This window comes from Juglans microcarpa x Juglans regia, chromosome 1S (assembly GCF_004785595.1).
Source record: "Juglans microcarpa x Juglans regia isolate MS1-56 chromosome 1S, Jm3101_v1.0, whole genome shotgun sequence".
NCBI lineage: Eukaryota > Viridiplantae > Streptophyta > Magnoliopsida > Fagales > Juglandaceae > Juglans > Juglans microcarpa x Juglans regia.
The window spans coordinates 5,980,774-5,994,817 of NC_054595.1; the positions used below are offsets into that span (position 1 = coordinate 5,980,774).

General features: G+C 35.3%; 1 protein-coding gene across 5 annotated transcripts; it reads left to right on the plus strand.

Moving 5' to 3' along the window:
* Nucleotides 1–232: 232 nt before the first annotated feature.
* On the plus strand, nucleotides 233–5,937 carry LOC121247631 (jasmonoyl--L-amino acid synthetase JAR4-like). 5 transcript variants are annotated; one of them, XM_041146022.1, is made up of 6 exons: nucleotides 233–448; nucleotides 1,069–1,112; nucleotides 1,690–2,009; nucleotides 2,126–2,227; nucleotides 2,319–3,142; nucleotides 5,365–5,937. In XM_041146022.1, exons 2-6 carry the CDS (start codon nucleotides 1,077–1,079, stop codon nucleotides 5,901–5,903), a joined length of 1,821 nt encoding a protein of 606 aa, XP_041001956.1. In that variant the 5' UTR covers nucleotides 233–448; nucleotides 1,069–1,076; the 3' UTR covers nucleotides 5,904–5,937. The 5 variants fall into 5 exon arrangements, with proteins under 5 accessions (XP_041001956.1, XP_041001957.1, XP_041001958.1 ...); XM_041146021.1 differs by lacking the exon at nucleotides 233–448 and adding an exon at nucleotides 866–922 and having other exon boundaries at nucleotides 1,036–1,112; XM_041146023.1 differs by lacking the exon at nucleotides 1,069–1,112.
* Nucleotides 5,938–14,044: the final 8,107 nt, after the last annotated feature.

The window sequence follows — 14,044 nt, forward strand, 5'->3', positions numbered from 1 at the left end:
CGTAAACTTGTATAATTTCATGTGATTAACCTTATATATTATATTTGTAAGTATTCTAAAGAGATGAAACTCTATCTAAATATTTAATAATTGTTTTAGTTAAATCATATAATAGACAAATATAAATAAAATAAAGGGACGTCAATTCAAAAAAGAACCGCATTTACGGGTATGCCCCTCTCTCTCTCTCTCTCTATATATATATATTAATTATTAAGCTATATATAGAATAGCATCTCCATGTAAGAATCTTCGCACACACATCCAAGACTCCGTAGCCATAATCATAGATAGATATCAAGTGCCAACAGCAACATCTCCGCCTAAAAGTCTAAAAACACTCTTTGCATTGAAGTTTGTGAATTGTTAACCTTCTTTTAGATCAAGCCTCATATCTTTATTATCTCTGCAGTCTGTGGCAGTCAGAGGCTCAAGAGTACGGTTACAGGTATCACATACACGCGCGCGCACACATATGCATATATGGGATTTCGAGAGTTTTGTTCTAAAGCTGGGTTCTTTTCGATCATTATCAGCTTGAGTGATTTTTCTTTTTGTAGATGAAAGGATTTTTTAAAGCATATTTTGCTCTCATTTTTCCATGTTGACTTTTCTGCTTGCCAAACAGATGAAGTTTAAAGTGGAGCTGTTTTTATTTTTATTTTATTTTAATTGTCGGGTCGTTCTGGCATAATCTGGATAAGTCTCTGGGTTTTTCCGCTCCCGAGTGTAAGCCTCTCTACACTAATATATGGAAATTTTGGGTTCGTACTTTCCGATCTCAACGTCGTTTTCGTTCTCCGAAAGGCCCTCTGTTTTCTATTTGGGAGTAACTTTTTTTTTTTTTTTTTTCTCTTTTTAGTTGTTTTTCTTTAAAATTTGTTATTCGAAGTCGAAGTTCTGGATTTACTGAAGTCTGAAGGTAGAAGTTCGGCTTTAAAGCAATAATTTAATACGTTGTTCAGTTTGATTTCTCACAGATGTAATTGATTCAGCTAATTGTACTTGTTACTTTTAATTGGTGTTTTGCTTTAGTTTTCTCCTTCCTCTGAGAAAATCTGTTTCCAGGAAGTTTCATGGCAGTTGACATAGTTGACCATCGTCAAAGTATGGTTTTGGTTTTGAGCTTTTTGGTGACTTCTCTCGGGTTTGGTGAACCTCCTTTATTTTTTTTTTTGTTTTTCTCTATGTTCCATTTCAATTTTTACTCCCCCACCACTGACATCGTTTAGCAGTTTTTTCCAAGCTCTGTTTCATTTTTCCAACCCGACGAAGATGTCCATTCACCTCTGTTTGGTTGCTGAGAAAATCGAGGAAAAGAAAATATAAGAAAAGAGAACCGTTAGTCTTGTGTTTAAATCTTATATTATTATAATAATAATGAGATTTATTTTAATATTTCACTTTCTGTGTTTTGCAAAAGATGAATCATCCACCTCTATCGTACCAATATACTGTTGCTTAGAGTTCCCGGAAACATAATTTAAAGTTTTGTGTATGTAAATAAATATTTTTCTTTTGTCTTTTTCTAACATTTTCAGTTGTTTGAATTCCTCGTCGATATCTGTTGCATGCGTGAGCATGTGCGCTGGATGTATTCGATTCAATGCATTCTTCTTAAAAAAATCATCTTCACGCCGTTCCGTGATCGCCTTTTATATATTATTACAAATAGTACTCCGTTGTCAGGTGGGCTGCAGTCAAAGCTTTGTGAGGATGTTGGAGAAGATGGAAGAGTTTGACCCGGAGAAAGTGATAGAGGAATTTGAAGCAATAACCCAAGACGCCGGGAAAGTTCAGAGAGAAACTCTCAAAAAAATTCTGGAGGAGAATGGATCGGCTGAGTACTTACAGAGTCTTGGTCTCAATGGAAGAACTGATCCTGAAAGCTTCAAGACTTGTGTCCCCCTTGTTACTCACGAGGAATTGGAACCGTATATACACAGAATTGCAGACGGCGATCCTTCTCCTATTCTCACCGGAAAACCAATCACAACCATCTCATTAAGGTTCTTATTTGACTTTTTTTTAATGCTATTTTCTGGATTTTACATGAACTTTGAATTTTTGTGCTGCAGATAGTTTATATGGGTTTTGAGAATTGTTCTGGATTTATTTTTTGCAGTTCTGGTACTACTCAGGGAAAGCCAAAGTTTGTACCTTTCAACGATGAATTGATGGAATCCACCATGCAGATATATCGGACATCTTTTGCTTTTAGAAACAGGTAAAATGGAACTCTTTATTCAATAAAAAGTGTTTGGATCTGATGTACCTTTTTTTTCTGCTGACATGGAACCATTTCCCTCATTCTGCAGAGAGTTTCCTATTGGGAATGGAAAGGCTTTGCAGTTTATTTACAGCAGCAAGCAGTTCCAGACCAAAGGGGGTCTGGCAGCTGGAACTGCTACTACTAATGTTTACAGAAATTCGCAGTTCAAGGAGACTATGAAGGCAATTCAATCCCAATCTTGCTGCCCAGATGAAGTAATATTTGGTCCTGATTTCCACCAGTCTTTGTACTGCCATCTCTTATGTGGGCTGATTTTTCGGGATGAAGTTCAGTTTGTATTCTCTACTTTTGCACATAGCATCATCCACGCATTCAGAACCTTTGAACAAGTTTGGGAAGAATTGTGTATTGATATTAGGGAGGGGGTCCTCAGCAGCAGAGTATCCGCCCCATCGATCCGAGCAGCTATGTCGAAACTGCTCAAACCAAATCCTGAATTGGCTGATTTGGTCTATAAGAAGATTACAGGTTTGAGTAATTGGTATCGATTAATCCCGGAACTTTTTCCCAATGCAAAGTACATCTATGGGATCATGACTGGATCAATGGAGCCTTATTTGAGAAAACTGAGGCACTACGCGGGGGAGCTACCTCTGTTGAGTGCAGATTATGGGTCTTCTGAAGGGTGGATTGGAGCAAATGTCAATCCAAAATTGCCACCTGAATTGGCCACTTTTGCCGTTCTTCCTAATATTGGGTTTTTTGAATTCATCCCACTGAAGCATAACATTGAGGATCAGGATCAAAATCAGATGGATCCTAGTTTCTTCCAAATCGAGCCGGAGCCAGTGGACTTAACTGAAGTCAGAATTGGTGAAGATTATGAGATCATTGTCACCAATTTTGCAGGTACTAACTTCTTTTTATCCTGATATATAGATTCCTTTGCTGAAATGGAAATTCAGAAATATGGATTGCTTCCCCCATCTGCACAATGCACACCACCTAGCCATTGATTTCATTTATTTTGACCTATTGCCTTTTCTTCCAACAAATGGCCCAAACTTTCCTTGAATGCTCACCATGTGACTCCAGGTGTCTGGGAGAACAGCTCCTATCATTCTGCAGAATTCCTCCTCTCCATACTGTCATCATGTTTATTTTGATTTTTTGTCTTGTTTAATCCACTAGTTTAAATCACTAAAACCAGCTAGCTAAGAAACGTTCATCTTTAATTGTTTGAATTTAATCATTTTTTGGATGGTGAAAGACATATTCAATGAATTGGGATCTCATAAAGATTCCTCAACTGTGACCTTCTGAAGCTTTTGCTGGCATATTTATCGTCCACATGTAGAGCACGACATTAGGAAACCGAGAGACCCCATGTTTGAACATGGGGTCTCTTAATACTGTTTGGATGTTTTCGAGGTTTGACCATTTAGTTGTTTTCTTAATCATGCAACAGTGAGATTTCCTTAGCAGATATAGAGGTAGTACACATTTTTTTGTTTTCTTGTTTAGCCTGCCTACCTCTAATTTATAAGACAGCATAAAAAATAATATCTAGTTTTCAATACTCCTAAACTGTTTGGTTTGTTCTCAAGGAGCAATATGATTGGTCTAGTTATTCATAAACTCGATCATGCTCCCTCTTGAAAGTATTTTACATATTGTAGTTCCTAAACCAATAAAGAAGTAATGCTAAATATAGTCTTAGTGTGTAAGTCTCCCCCGCATACTCTCTTTGAAAAAAAAGCGGGGTGAAAAAAAAGTGGGTCTATTATTAAATAAATGATTTTTTTACGCAGATCTCAAATTTATCTACTTTTTTTAAAGAGAGTATACAAGACTTGCATATTCTGATATAGCAAATATCATTTATCAAAAAGAAAAATGGGTTTCTTTTTTTTTTTTCTGTTGTTTTTATGAAAGGTTAAAGCTTGCCTGTCAAAAGAAAGAAAGCAGTGGAAACATGTCAGAAGTCTAATAAGAAAAAGAAGCCAATGCCCTTAAAGGTTGTTTGATCATCAACACCCTCTAAATTTCTCTTCCATTGACATGTGGGAAATTGTTAAGTAATACGAAAAAGGGGCAGGTAAATGTTTTGGTTATTTCTTTTCAGCTTATTAATCTATTTGTAGGGTGTTTGGTAAGAGTTTGAAATAGAGCTGGCATTAATTAAATAAATGAAAATGTCTATGCAATATTTAAAAAAAAAGTAGATACCTAATCCCATTAATAAAAGGTCTTCTGCTTTAGTTATTAGCCAGTTCATATAATTTATGAGCTCGACTAATGAACTGCCAAACTGCTACTTGTCTATCTATCTACACTATTTTATTTTAATATAAGATATTTAAATGTATTTAATTTTAAAATATTTTAAAGATGTTTTGGTCATCTCTCTTTATTTTTTCTTGGATTTGTTTTCTTCAACAAAAGAAACAAGTTTCAAAGGCAAAAAGACTACTAATATTTATCTAAAATTTATAAACATGATTGATCTATTATTTTTCATTTAATAAGATAAACATAATTGCATATGTTATTTATTTTTCATTTAATAATAAAACAATTGGAGCGGTGATGTTTTTTTCAGTCATGATATAATGAGATAATGGAGGATGTGGTTTCATAAGAGTAAAGTTCTATGCTTTGAAAATTATATAGATATGCATATAATCACAAAGAGATTATACAAAAGTAAACCCACAAACTGATATGGTTTGATATAGTACGTCAGTTTGTAAATTTATTTTTATTATAAAGTAGATTTAAAGGATTCTATGAAGCCGCATCAGTTTGTGTGTAATTAGATATGCAAATTTTTTTAAAGAAATTTATTAAATTATATATATCATATATTAATGCCACAAATGAGAAGTAATGATGTGGTTCTACAGCACTAGCTATTAATTAATAATAATATAGTGAGATAGTTGATGATGTGGCTTCACGAGAGAAAAGGTTATGCTCTAAAACTTACATAGCATACAGATTGATAGATAAATAATGCCTCTTTTTCCCCCTCAACTACCAAGCACCAAGTATCCAAATATAGTTGTTTTGTTACCATTTTTGCTCAAGTTTCTGCATGTTTAGGCCTTTATTTGGGAATTAAACTGCAGGTCTCTACCGCTATAGGCTTGGAGATGTAGTAAAGGTGATGGGATTCCACAACTCTACCCCAGAACTCAAATTTGTCTGCAGGAGGAACCTCCTGCTAACCATCAATATTGACAAGAACACTGAGAAAGATTTGCAGCTTGCTGTGGAAGAAGCATCCAAGTTATTAGGAGAAGAAAAGCTGGAAGTTGTTGATTACTCTAGCCATGTAGACTCATCCACAGATCCTGGACACTATGTGATCTTTTGGGAAATAAGTGGTGAAGCAGGGGAGGAGGTTCTTAAGGAATGCTGCAACTGCTTGGATAGGTCTTTCGTTGATGCTGGCTATGTTAGCTCGCGAAAGGTCAATGCCATCGGGGCGCTCGAGCTCCGAGTTGTTCGGAGAGGAACTTTCCAAAAGATTCTAGATCACTATCTAGGATTAGGATCTGCTGTTAGCCAGTTTAAAACGCCAAGATGTGTAGGTCCAACAAACAATCTGGTGCTGCAAATCTTGTGTGACAATGTTGTTGAGAGCTACTTTAGTACTGCTTTCTAGTGTTGTGTATATATATGTGTTGTAATTGCAGTTTGATCATTTCCCATATAAACTCAATTGCAATCTCCCTCCCCTTTCTAAGGACTAGGAATAAGAGAAATTTTTTCACGCTCGGTCACGGTTGTCGATATGATTTATTTTAAGTGATTTCATACGTCAACCATTAACATGAACAACTAATTTAAATTATGTCACATCAGCATATTTGACTTAGAATTATAAAATTTAAGAAAGAAAAGTAGAAATGTTTAATGGTGGATTGGCAGAGGACCACATGAATTTGCAAATGAATCAACCTCCACAGAGCAGACACAATTATGCCTACAGGAAGTTGGGTATTGCAGATTGATTCCATTAATCTCATATGGTATATGAAAATCATAATGTTTTTTAATATAGTGTCTGTTTCTTTCTGACACAATTCCCATTATCTGTAAGGCTGCTTTAACAAAAAGAAATCTGGAGATCATTATCTAAGCTAGGAAAAATACAAAAAAAAAAAAAAAAAAAAAAAACTTGCATTCTATTTCATAAAGAATTTCTGTATACAGTGAATGATGATGCAATTGCCGACAAGAAGAACTACAAACAGAAGCAAAGGTCAATTGTCTGTCTGATTTAATTTTTGATCTGGTGCTACCTCCTGCATTCCCAGTGCGAGTGATCAGGATTCCAAATCCAAGAGGGACATGTCTCGTGTAATGGGTGGGGGCATATGCCATAATGCCTGGATTCCATAAAAGTCATATTTCGCTGGAAAAATAAATAAAATAAAATAAAAGTATATACAAATATAGGGGGCTGTATTGGCCACATCCAACTCTCAACTCTGAATAGCTACCCAAAATAAAAATTACCTGAAAAGAAATTTATAAATTGACGTAGTTTGATACAATACGTCAGATTATAAATTTATTTTTTTATATAAAATAAATCTAACGTATCACACGAAGCTACTCTTTATATCTATAGTAGTTCTCATATGCTGAAATATCTAATCAATGGTATTTTTACATTTAGATAATTTATATTCAGATAATACTGCTCAACCCCCTAGTGCATATGTATTTTTTTTCTTTTTTCTTTTAAATATTTTTTAAACATATTTAAATATGTAAAAAAAAAAAGTACATCAATTTACTAATAATGATTTTCTTAATTATTAAATAAAAATAAAATAAAATAAAATATACCAGTGGTAAAAATGAAGAGACAAAACTACGAGATAAAATAACATTTTCCTTTATATTTTATCTTAACATGCGCCAAGCAAGACAGACTGACTTGGCCCTTTCCTTTCTCCATTCCGCGTCCTTGAATTTGTTGATATTCACGAATGATAACGGCGTGTCCAAGACACAAGCTGGAAGAGAAATAAATACTTACACAAAAAGAGATCATTACTACATCACTGAGAAAGAAAAAATCATTGCATTATCGAGCATGCGAGAGTTGGTGGGTTTATTTTTTTATTTATTTTTTCTTCTTAAAGAATTAATAGGGCAGCACAGAAAATACATGAAAAGGACAAGAAAGAACAATAGCAAACGCATTTGGACACATTAATATCATTGTAGACAACGATTGGACATAGGTTTCAACTATGAAGTTATATGTGGCGTATTAGACTACAAATTCTGTGCCATGGCATTGATTCTCCTATCACTTTGTAATCCCATCGTAAGTATCTGTATGGCCAAGAATTCGTGGGTTGAGATTAGGGTGACCATTTCTGTTTTTGGATCATGCTTATGTCACGTCAAGTTATGAAGATTTAATTATATATATATCAATCTGAATCCAATCCATTAAGTTATACATGTCAAATTTTAAATTCTAACCCAACTTATTTAGATAACGGGTAGTGTCGTGTCATCAATTTTAACCCGTTTAATAATTAATTATAAATAAGTCAACACGACACGACTACTTTAAATCTATTTTCATGTAACTGTGTTGATTTAATACGCATAATCTATTTGAACTTATTAACATAATTTCATAAAAAAAGTTAAAGTCTATATTTATTAATAGCCACAATATCTTGAAAAAATATATCACTATTTTTCAAATTTTAACATATAATAAAACTAATATCACAATCATACAATAACAAATATGAACATATCTTCAGAATTACAATCCAAATAATAAAAATAATAAAAATATAAGTATAGTGAGAAATATTAATATTATAATTAACAATAATAAAATTGTAATTTTTAAAATAAAATCTAAATGGGTCAAAACGGGTTGATTTCGAGTTAAGCGGATTGACCCGTTGCTGGTCTATTTATAAATTGTGTCTTAACAGGTCAACCCGTTTTGACCAAAATCTGTTAACATCAAATTCAAACCTGCTAATTTCATGTCATGTTCGTGTTAGACTCACGGGTCGTGCCACATATTATCACCCTTAGTTGAGATAAGTTGAAACGCTGCTTTCAAATTATTTGACATCTATTTTTATTTTAAAATAAAAATTGCATTAAATTAAAATAGAGATATAAGAGTTGGGAGGGGGATGGGGTGCCATATACAAAAATCCAGCTATAGTGAAGGAAATGCTGGGAGGGAGACTAGATAAAATAAAAAAGAAACAGACAATGAACTATAAGATTGGGGCCATGTTTCTTGATTAAGACAAAGAGGGAACAACAAAAAGTGATTTATTTTTATTCAACAATTGGATAGGTTGATTGTTGTTAAGATATAAAATAAATAATACAATCTATATCTTTCTATCAATTTAAATTTTTGAGATAAGTGGTGATTTCACATGGTATCACAGAGCCACACTGATACTCTTCTTTAACCATGTCTACAAATAGCTTAACCACATCCTCCTCTTCTTCTTCCATGTCTAGTTTTACCTCCCTTATAAATCCCACCCACCACATAACCCTTAAATTAATTAGAGATAATTATCTCTCTTTGAAGGCTCAACTTCTTTCATATCTTCGTGGCATGAAGTTGTTTGGATATATTGATGGTAGCATCCCTGCACCTCCAGCTCTTCTTTATCCTACTTCTTTCACTGATCTTCCTTAGCCCAATCTCGATTATGACTTGTGGTATGAACAATAACTTATCCTTAGCACCCTCATCTCTTGTATGTCTAAATCGATTCTTAATCACATTGTGGGTCTTGAAACATCTCGTAATGTGTGGAATACCTTGGAATGCATGTTCTTTATTACATCCCATGCTCGCGTCATGAACACCCTATTTCAACTCATCAAATTAAAGAAATGAGGTCTTTCTATTCCAGACTATTTTCAGAAAACCAAAAACTTCTCTGACGTTCTCTTTGCAATTGGTCAACCTGTTAGTGAACCTGAACTCATATCATACATAAGAGTGCAAATCGGTTGGTCCGGTCCGGTCTGGCGATGGACCTAACATTTTCGGTGCATCATTTTTTCAAATCCGGATCGTACCGGACCGAACACCCATAGGGACAGAACAGGACCAGTAGCTATCAGTCCGGTCCGACCTATTTATTTTTTTCTTTTTTTTAAATCAATTAATAAAAAAAATTATTTAAAATACTAAATTAAACTAAGTGACCTATTAATACAGATTATTTAACAAACTCAATAAAAAAAATATGTTATATGATCAATCATAAATTATATGAAAATTACATTATTAATTTATATAATTACTATATAATTAACTAATTGATATTATATATTAATTAATTGATAGAATATTAGCAAGTGTTAACAACATATTTAAAATTTTATATTGTTAATAGTGATAGGTTAGATGAAGATATATAAAAAATATTGTTAATTTATAGAATATTAACAAGTGTTAATAACATATTTAAAATTTTATATTGTTGATTGTACAATTATTATATAAATAATATATATAAAATATATTTTTTATTTTTATTTTTCATTCGGTCCGGTCTGGGGTGAAAAATTCTTAGATCGTGGACCGGACCAAAACTTTTCGGTCCTCTAAAATATGGACCGAGACCGACTAGTCTCAGTCTCGGTCCGGTCGATTCATTCGGTTCAGGCCAACCGTTTATCACCACTGATCATACATAGTTGTTGGCCTTGCTACAGAGTATGAGTCCCTCATTACCTCAATCAACACGTCTCAAACCTATGGCTCTTGATGAGCTTTTTGGTAATTTTCTGCATCATGAAATGGGACTAGAGCAACTTGCCACTGCTACATAAGTCACTCTTTCATCTGCTAATATTGTAGCTCGGCAATCCAACAATTATGGCTGAGGTCGTCATCCCTTTAACCACCAAACTCGTGGTGGTTCTTCTGGCAATCGTGGTAGGGGTCGTGGTCGTGGTCACATCAACCCTCCTGCACCTTTCTCTGAAAGTAGGACACAAAGCCACAAAATGCTGGCACTGATTTGATCAAGAATACCAACACCCTCTGCTCCACAAGCATATCACACTACTGCTCAACCTCCCTCGGATCCAACCTGGTACCCCAATACAGAAGCTACTCATCACATCACATCTTATCTCCAAAACTTTAACGTTCACACTGAGGATTATTCTGGCCAAGATCAAGTTCTTGTTGGTAATGATAAAGGTATGCAAACTCATCATATTGACAATTCTATAATTTGTTTTGCCTCAAAATCATTCTTTCTCAATCATATTCTTCATGTTCCACAAATAAAAAAGAACTTATTATCTATTTATTAATTCACAAAAGATAATGATGTTTACTTTGAATTTCATCCCTCATTTTTCTATGTTAAGGATCGATCATCTGGAGTTACCCTTCTCCAAGGCAAGAGTGATCAAGGTCTCTACCCACTCCGCAACTTGGTCCAGCCCTCTCCTCGTCCAACTACTTTCTTCACCTCTCGGATTCCAGTTGCTCAGTGGCACTCATGTCTTGGGCATCCGTCTGTTTGCATTATTTGTCAAGTTTAGTCCATCAACAATCTCTCTCCTGTTTCCAATAAAACTGTGTCCATTTGCTCCTCTTGTCAACTAGGAAAAAGCGATAGGCTGCCATTTTACTTATCTCCACTTGTTTCAAAGGCACCTTTAGACCTCTTGTTTATGGATGTATGGTTAGATCTCAAGTAATGGCAATCTATATTATTTTAGTGTTATGGATGATTTTTTCAAATATGTTTGGCTATTTTCTATTTCTTTCAAATCATGTCTCCTATATTTTTCTTTAATCCAAAACTGAAGTGGAAAAATATTTTGAACATCCTATTAAATCATTACAATCTGACTGGGGTGGAGAATTTCTCAAACTTCATCCTTTACTCAAATCTTTTGGAATTTCTCTTAGACTTAGCTACCCTCATACACATCAATAAAATGGGTCCATTGAACGTAAACACCATCACATAGTCAAGATTGGCCTAACGCTCCTTCCTGCCTCCTCTATTCCAAAAAATATTGGGATGGTTCTTTTAGCACTACTGTTTACCTTATACATCGGTTACCCTCTCCTGTCACTCAAACTTTAACTCCACTTGAACATCTCTATAAGTGAACACTGGACTACTCTTTCCTTCGTACCTTTAGGTGTGCATGTTGGCCACATCTTTGGCCTTATAATCGTCACAAGCTTGATTATCATTCCACATTGTGTGTATTCTGTGGCTATAGTGAAAATCATAAAGGTTATAAATGCTTAGACACATCTATTGGTTGTCTATACATTTCTCGGATTATTGTGTTCAATGAGTCTTTGTTTGCATTTGCTAATTCCTCTTATGCAGGTTCATATACCGTTCAACCCATTTCTTTTGCAGGTTCCTACTTGCCATATACCATTCTGATTTCATCCTCTCCTTTACTACATACATAACCTTCACAACCTTTTGCCTTTGATGAAGTCACAGATCAACAACCTATTACTGCACAAGAACCTACATCTTGTATAGATCCATCCGTGGCACCACCACAAAACCTGCAACCTACTTGTACAGAAACTTCTCCTACACCACAGACCATGCTACATCCCATATAGACTCAATCAAAAGCCGCCAATTTTTTCAAACCAAAAAGGTTCTCCGATGGCACATTGGCCTATCTTCCAAAGGCCCATCTTGCAGAAACTTTAGAACTCACTTCGGAGGCCACGTCATATACAATTGCCTCAAAATTTTCAAAATGGCGTAAGGCCATGAATGAGGAATTTTTAGCCTTGCTACAAAATGGCACATGGGTTCTTGTACCTCCAAAGCCCAAGCTGAATTTGTTAGGCTGTGAATGGGTCTTCAAAATTAAAAGACGAGTCGGCGAATCCCTTGAGCGATACAAAGCCCGTCTCATTGCTAAGGGCTATCATCAACAGGAAGGGGTTGATTTTGGCGAAACTTCAGCCCTGTTATTAAGACCGTCACCATTCGGCTCGTACTCTTTATGGCTATTTCTTCAAGTTGCTCTATTCACCAACTTGATGTCAAAAATACTATTTTACATGGTGTTATTGATGAGGATGTATTTATGACTCAACCAGGTTTTAGACATCCTTCATTCCCAAACCACGTCTGTCACTTGAAGAAGTCAACTCTATAGCCTTGAACAGGCATCACAGGCTTGGTTTTCGAGTTTAAGCTCAAAATTAATTGATATGGGCTTTTGGGTTCCAAGTCAGATGCCTCCTTATTTATTTACAAGCACGGCCCATCTTCTGTGTACAATCTTATTTATGTAGATGATATTTTGATAACAAGATCCGATCCAACTCTAGAGTTGGATCTTATAGCCTAACTCATTAGTACACTGCAGACCACATTTGCCCTCAAGGATCTTGGCCCATTACATTTTTTCATTGGTGTAGAAGCTCACTTCACTGATTGAGGCCTCTTCTTGACCTAGCAACGGTACATCAATGAACTTTTACATAAGTCCAATACGCTCCAAGCCAAGGGAATCTCCTCTCCAATGTCTTCAATCACCATTCTCACTCAACAGGGAGCCCTCTTTTCAAATCCTACTCTCTACAGGACTGTTGCTGGCTCACTTCAATACCTCAGCTTCACTCATCTTGAAATTGCCTACTCTGTTAGTCGAGTTTGTCAGTTCATGCACAAGACAACCACACATCATTGGTGTGCAGTGAAATGAGTTCTAAGGTACCTTTGAGAGTTCTAAGGTACCCTCGGCAAACTACTCATCATGGCCTTCTAATCTGTCACTCTAGTTCCCAAATTCTTCAAGCATTTTTGGATTGATTGGGTTGGATGTCCTGATGATCTCTGGTCAACAATTGCTTATTGTCTCTTCTTTGGACCCAACATCATTTAATGGAGTTCCTGCAAGCAGAAAACTGTTACTTGGTAAAGTACATAGGTTGAATACTGAGCCATTGCGAATACCATTGCTGAAGTTATCTGGGTCAAGTCTCTCCTCTCCGAACTGGGTGTAACTCTCTCTCAACCACCAACACTTTGGTGTGACAACATTGGAGCCACCTATCTCGGGCTAATCCCATTTTCCATTCACACACCAAACATATATCCATTGATTATCACTTTGTCAAGGATCAAGTCGCCTCAAAAGATCTCCATGTTCGATTTCTGTTTTCAAAAGATCAAGTAGCAGATGTACTTACCAAGCCTCTACCATCTACTCGGTTTGCTATCTTACGTGAAAACCTTACCATCCGCGAGCTCCCACTAAGCTTGCGGGGGCATATTGAGGTAGCAACTGATCAACTAAAGACTCGATCACAAGCTCCAGAAGATAAAGCACCTGCAAACCAAATTCAAAGAGATTATCCCATTCATTCAAAACCAAAAGATAAATATAATAATAGATAGCAAAGTTTTGAAGTATAATTGTTGTAACAAACATGTGGTTTTGAATCATACTTGATTCTATAATTATCTCTATAAATACAACAAGCTCCCATAAGAAGTGTACAGGAGGCATTTTTTAGAAATCTATTACAGTATCAGAGCAGAGGTTCTTAATTTGAACCCTGATTCAACATTCTACCACATTTAATTAAATATTCTATATGTTGGACCACCTATTGAGGGGCGTTTGACCCACACATGAAGGAGAGTGTTAAGATACAATATAAATAGTAAAATCTATTTTTTCCTATCAGCTCAAGTTTTTAGGAAAAATGGTGATTTCACGGTTGTGACATTAAACCATAATTGGTAGAAAGAC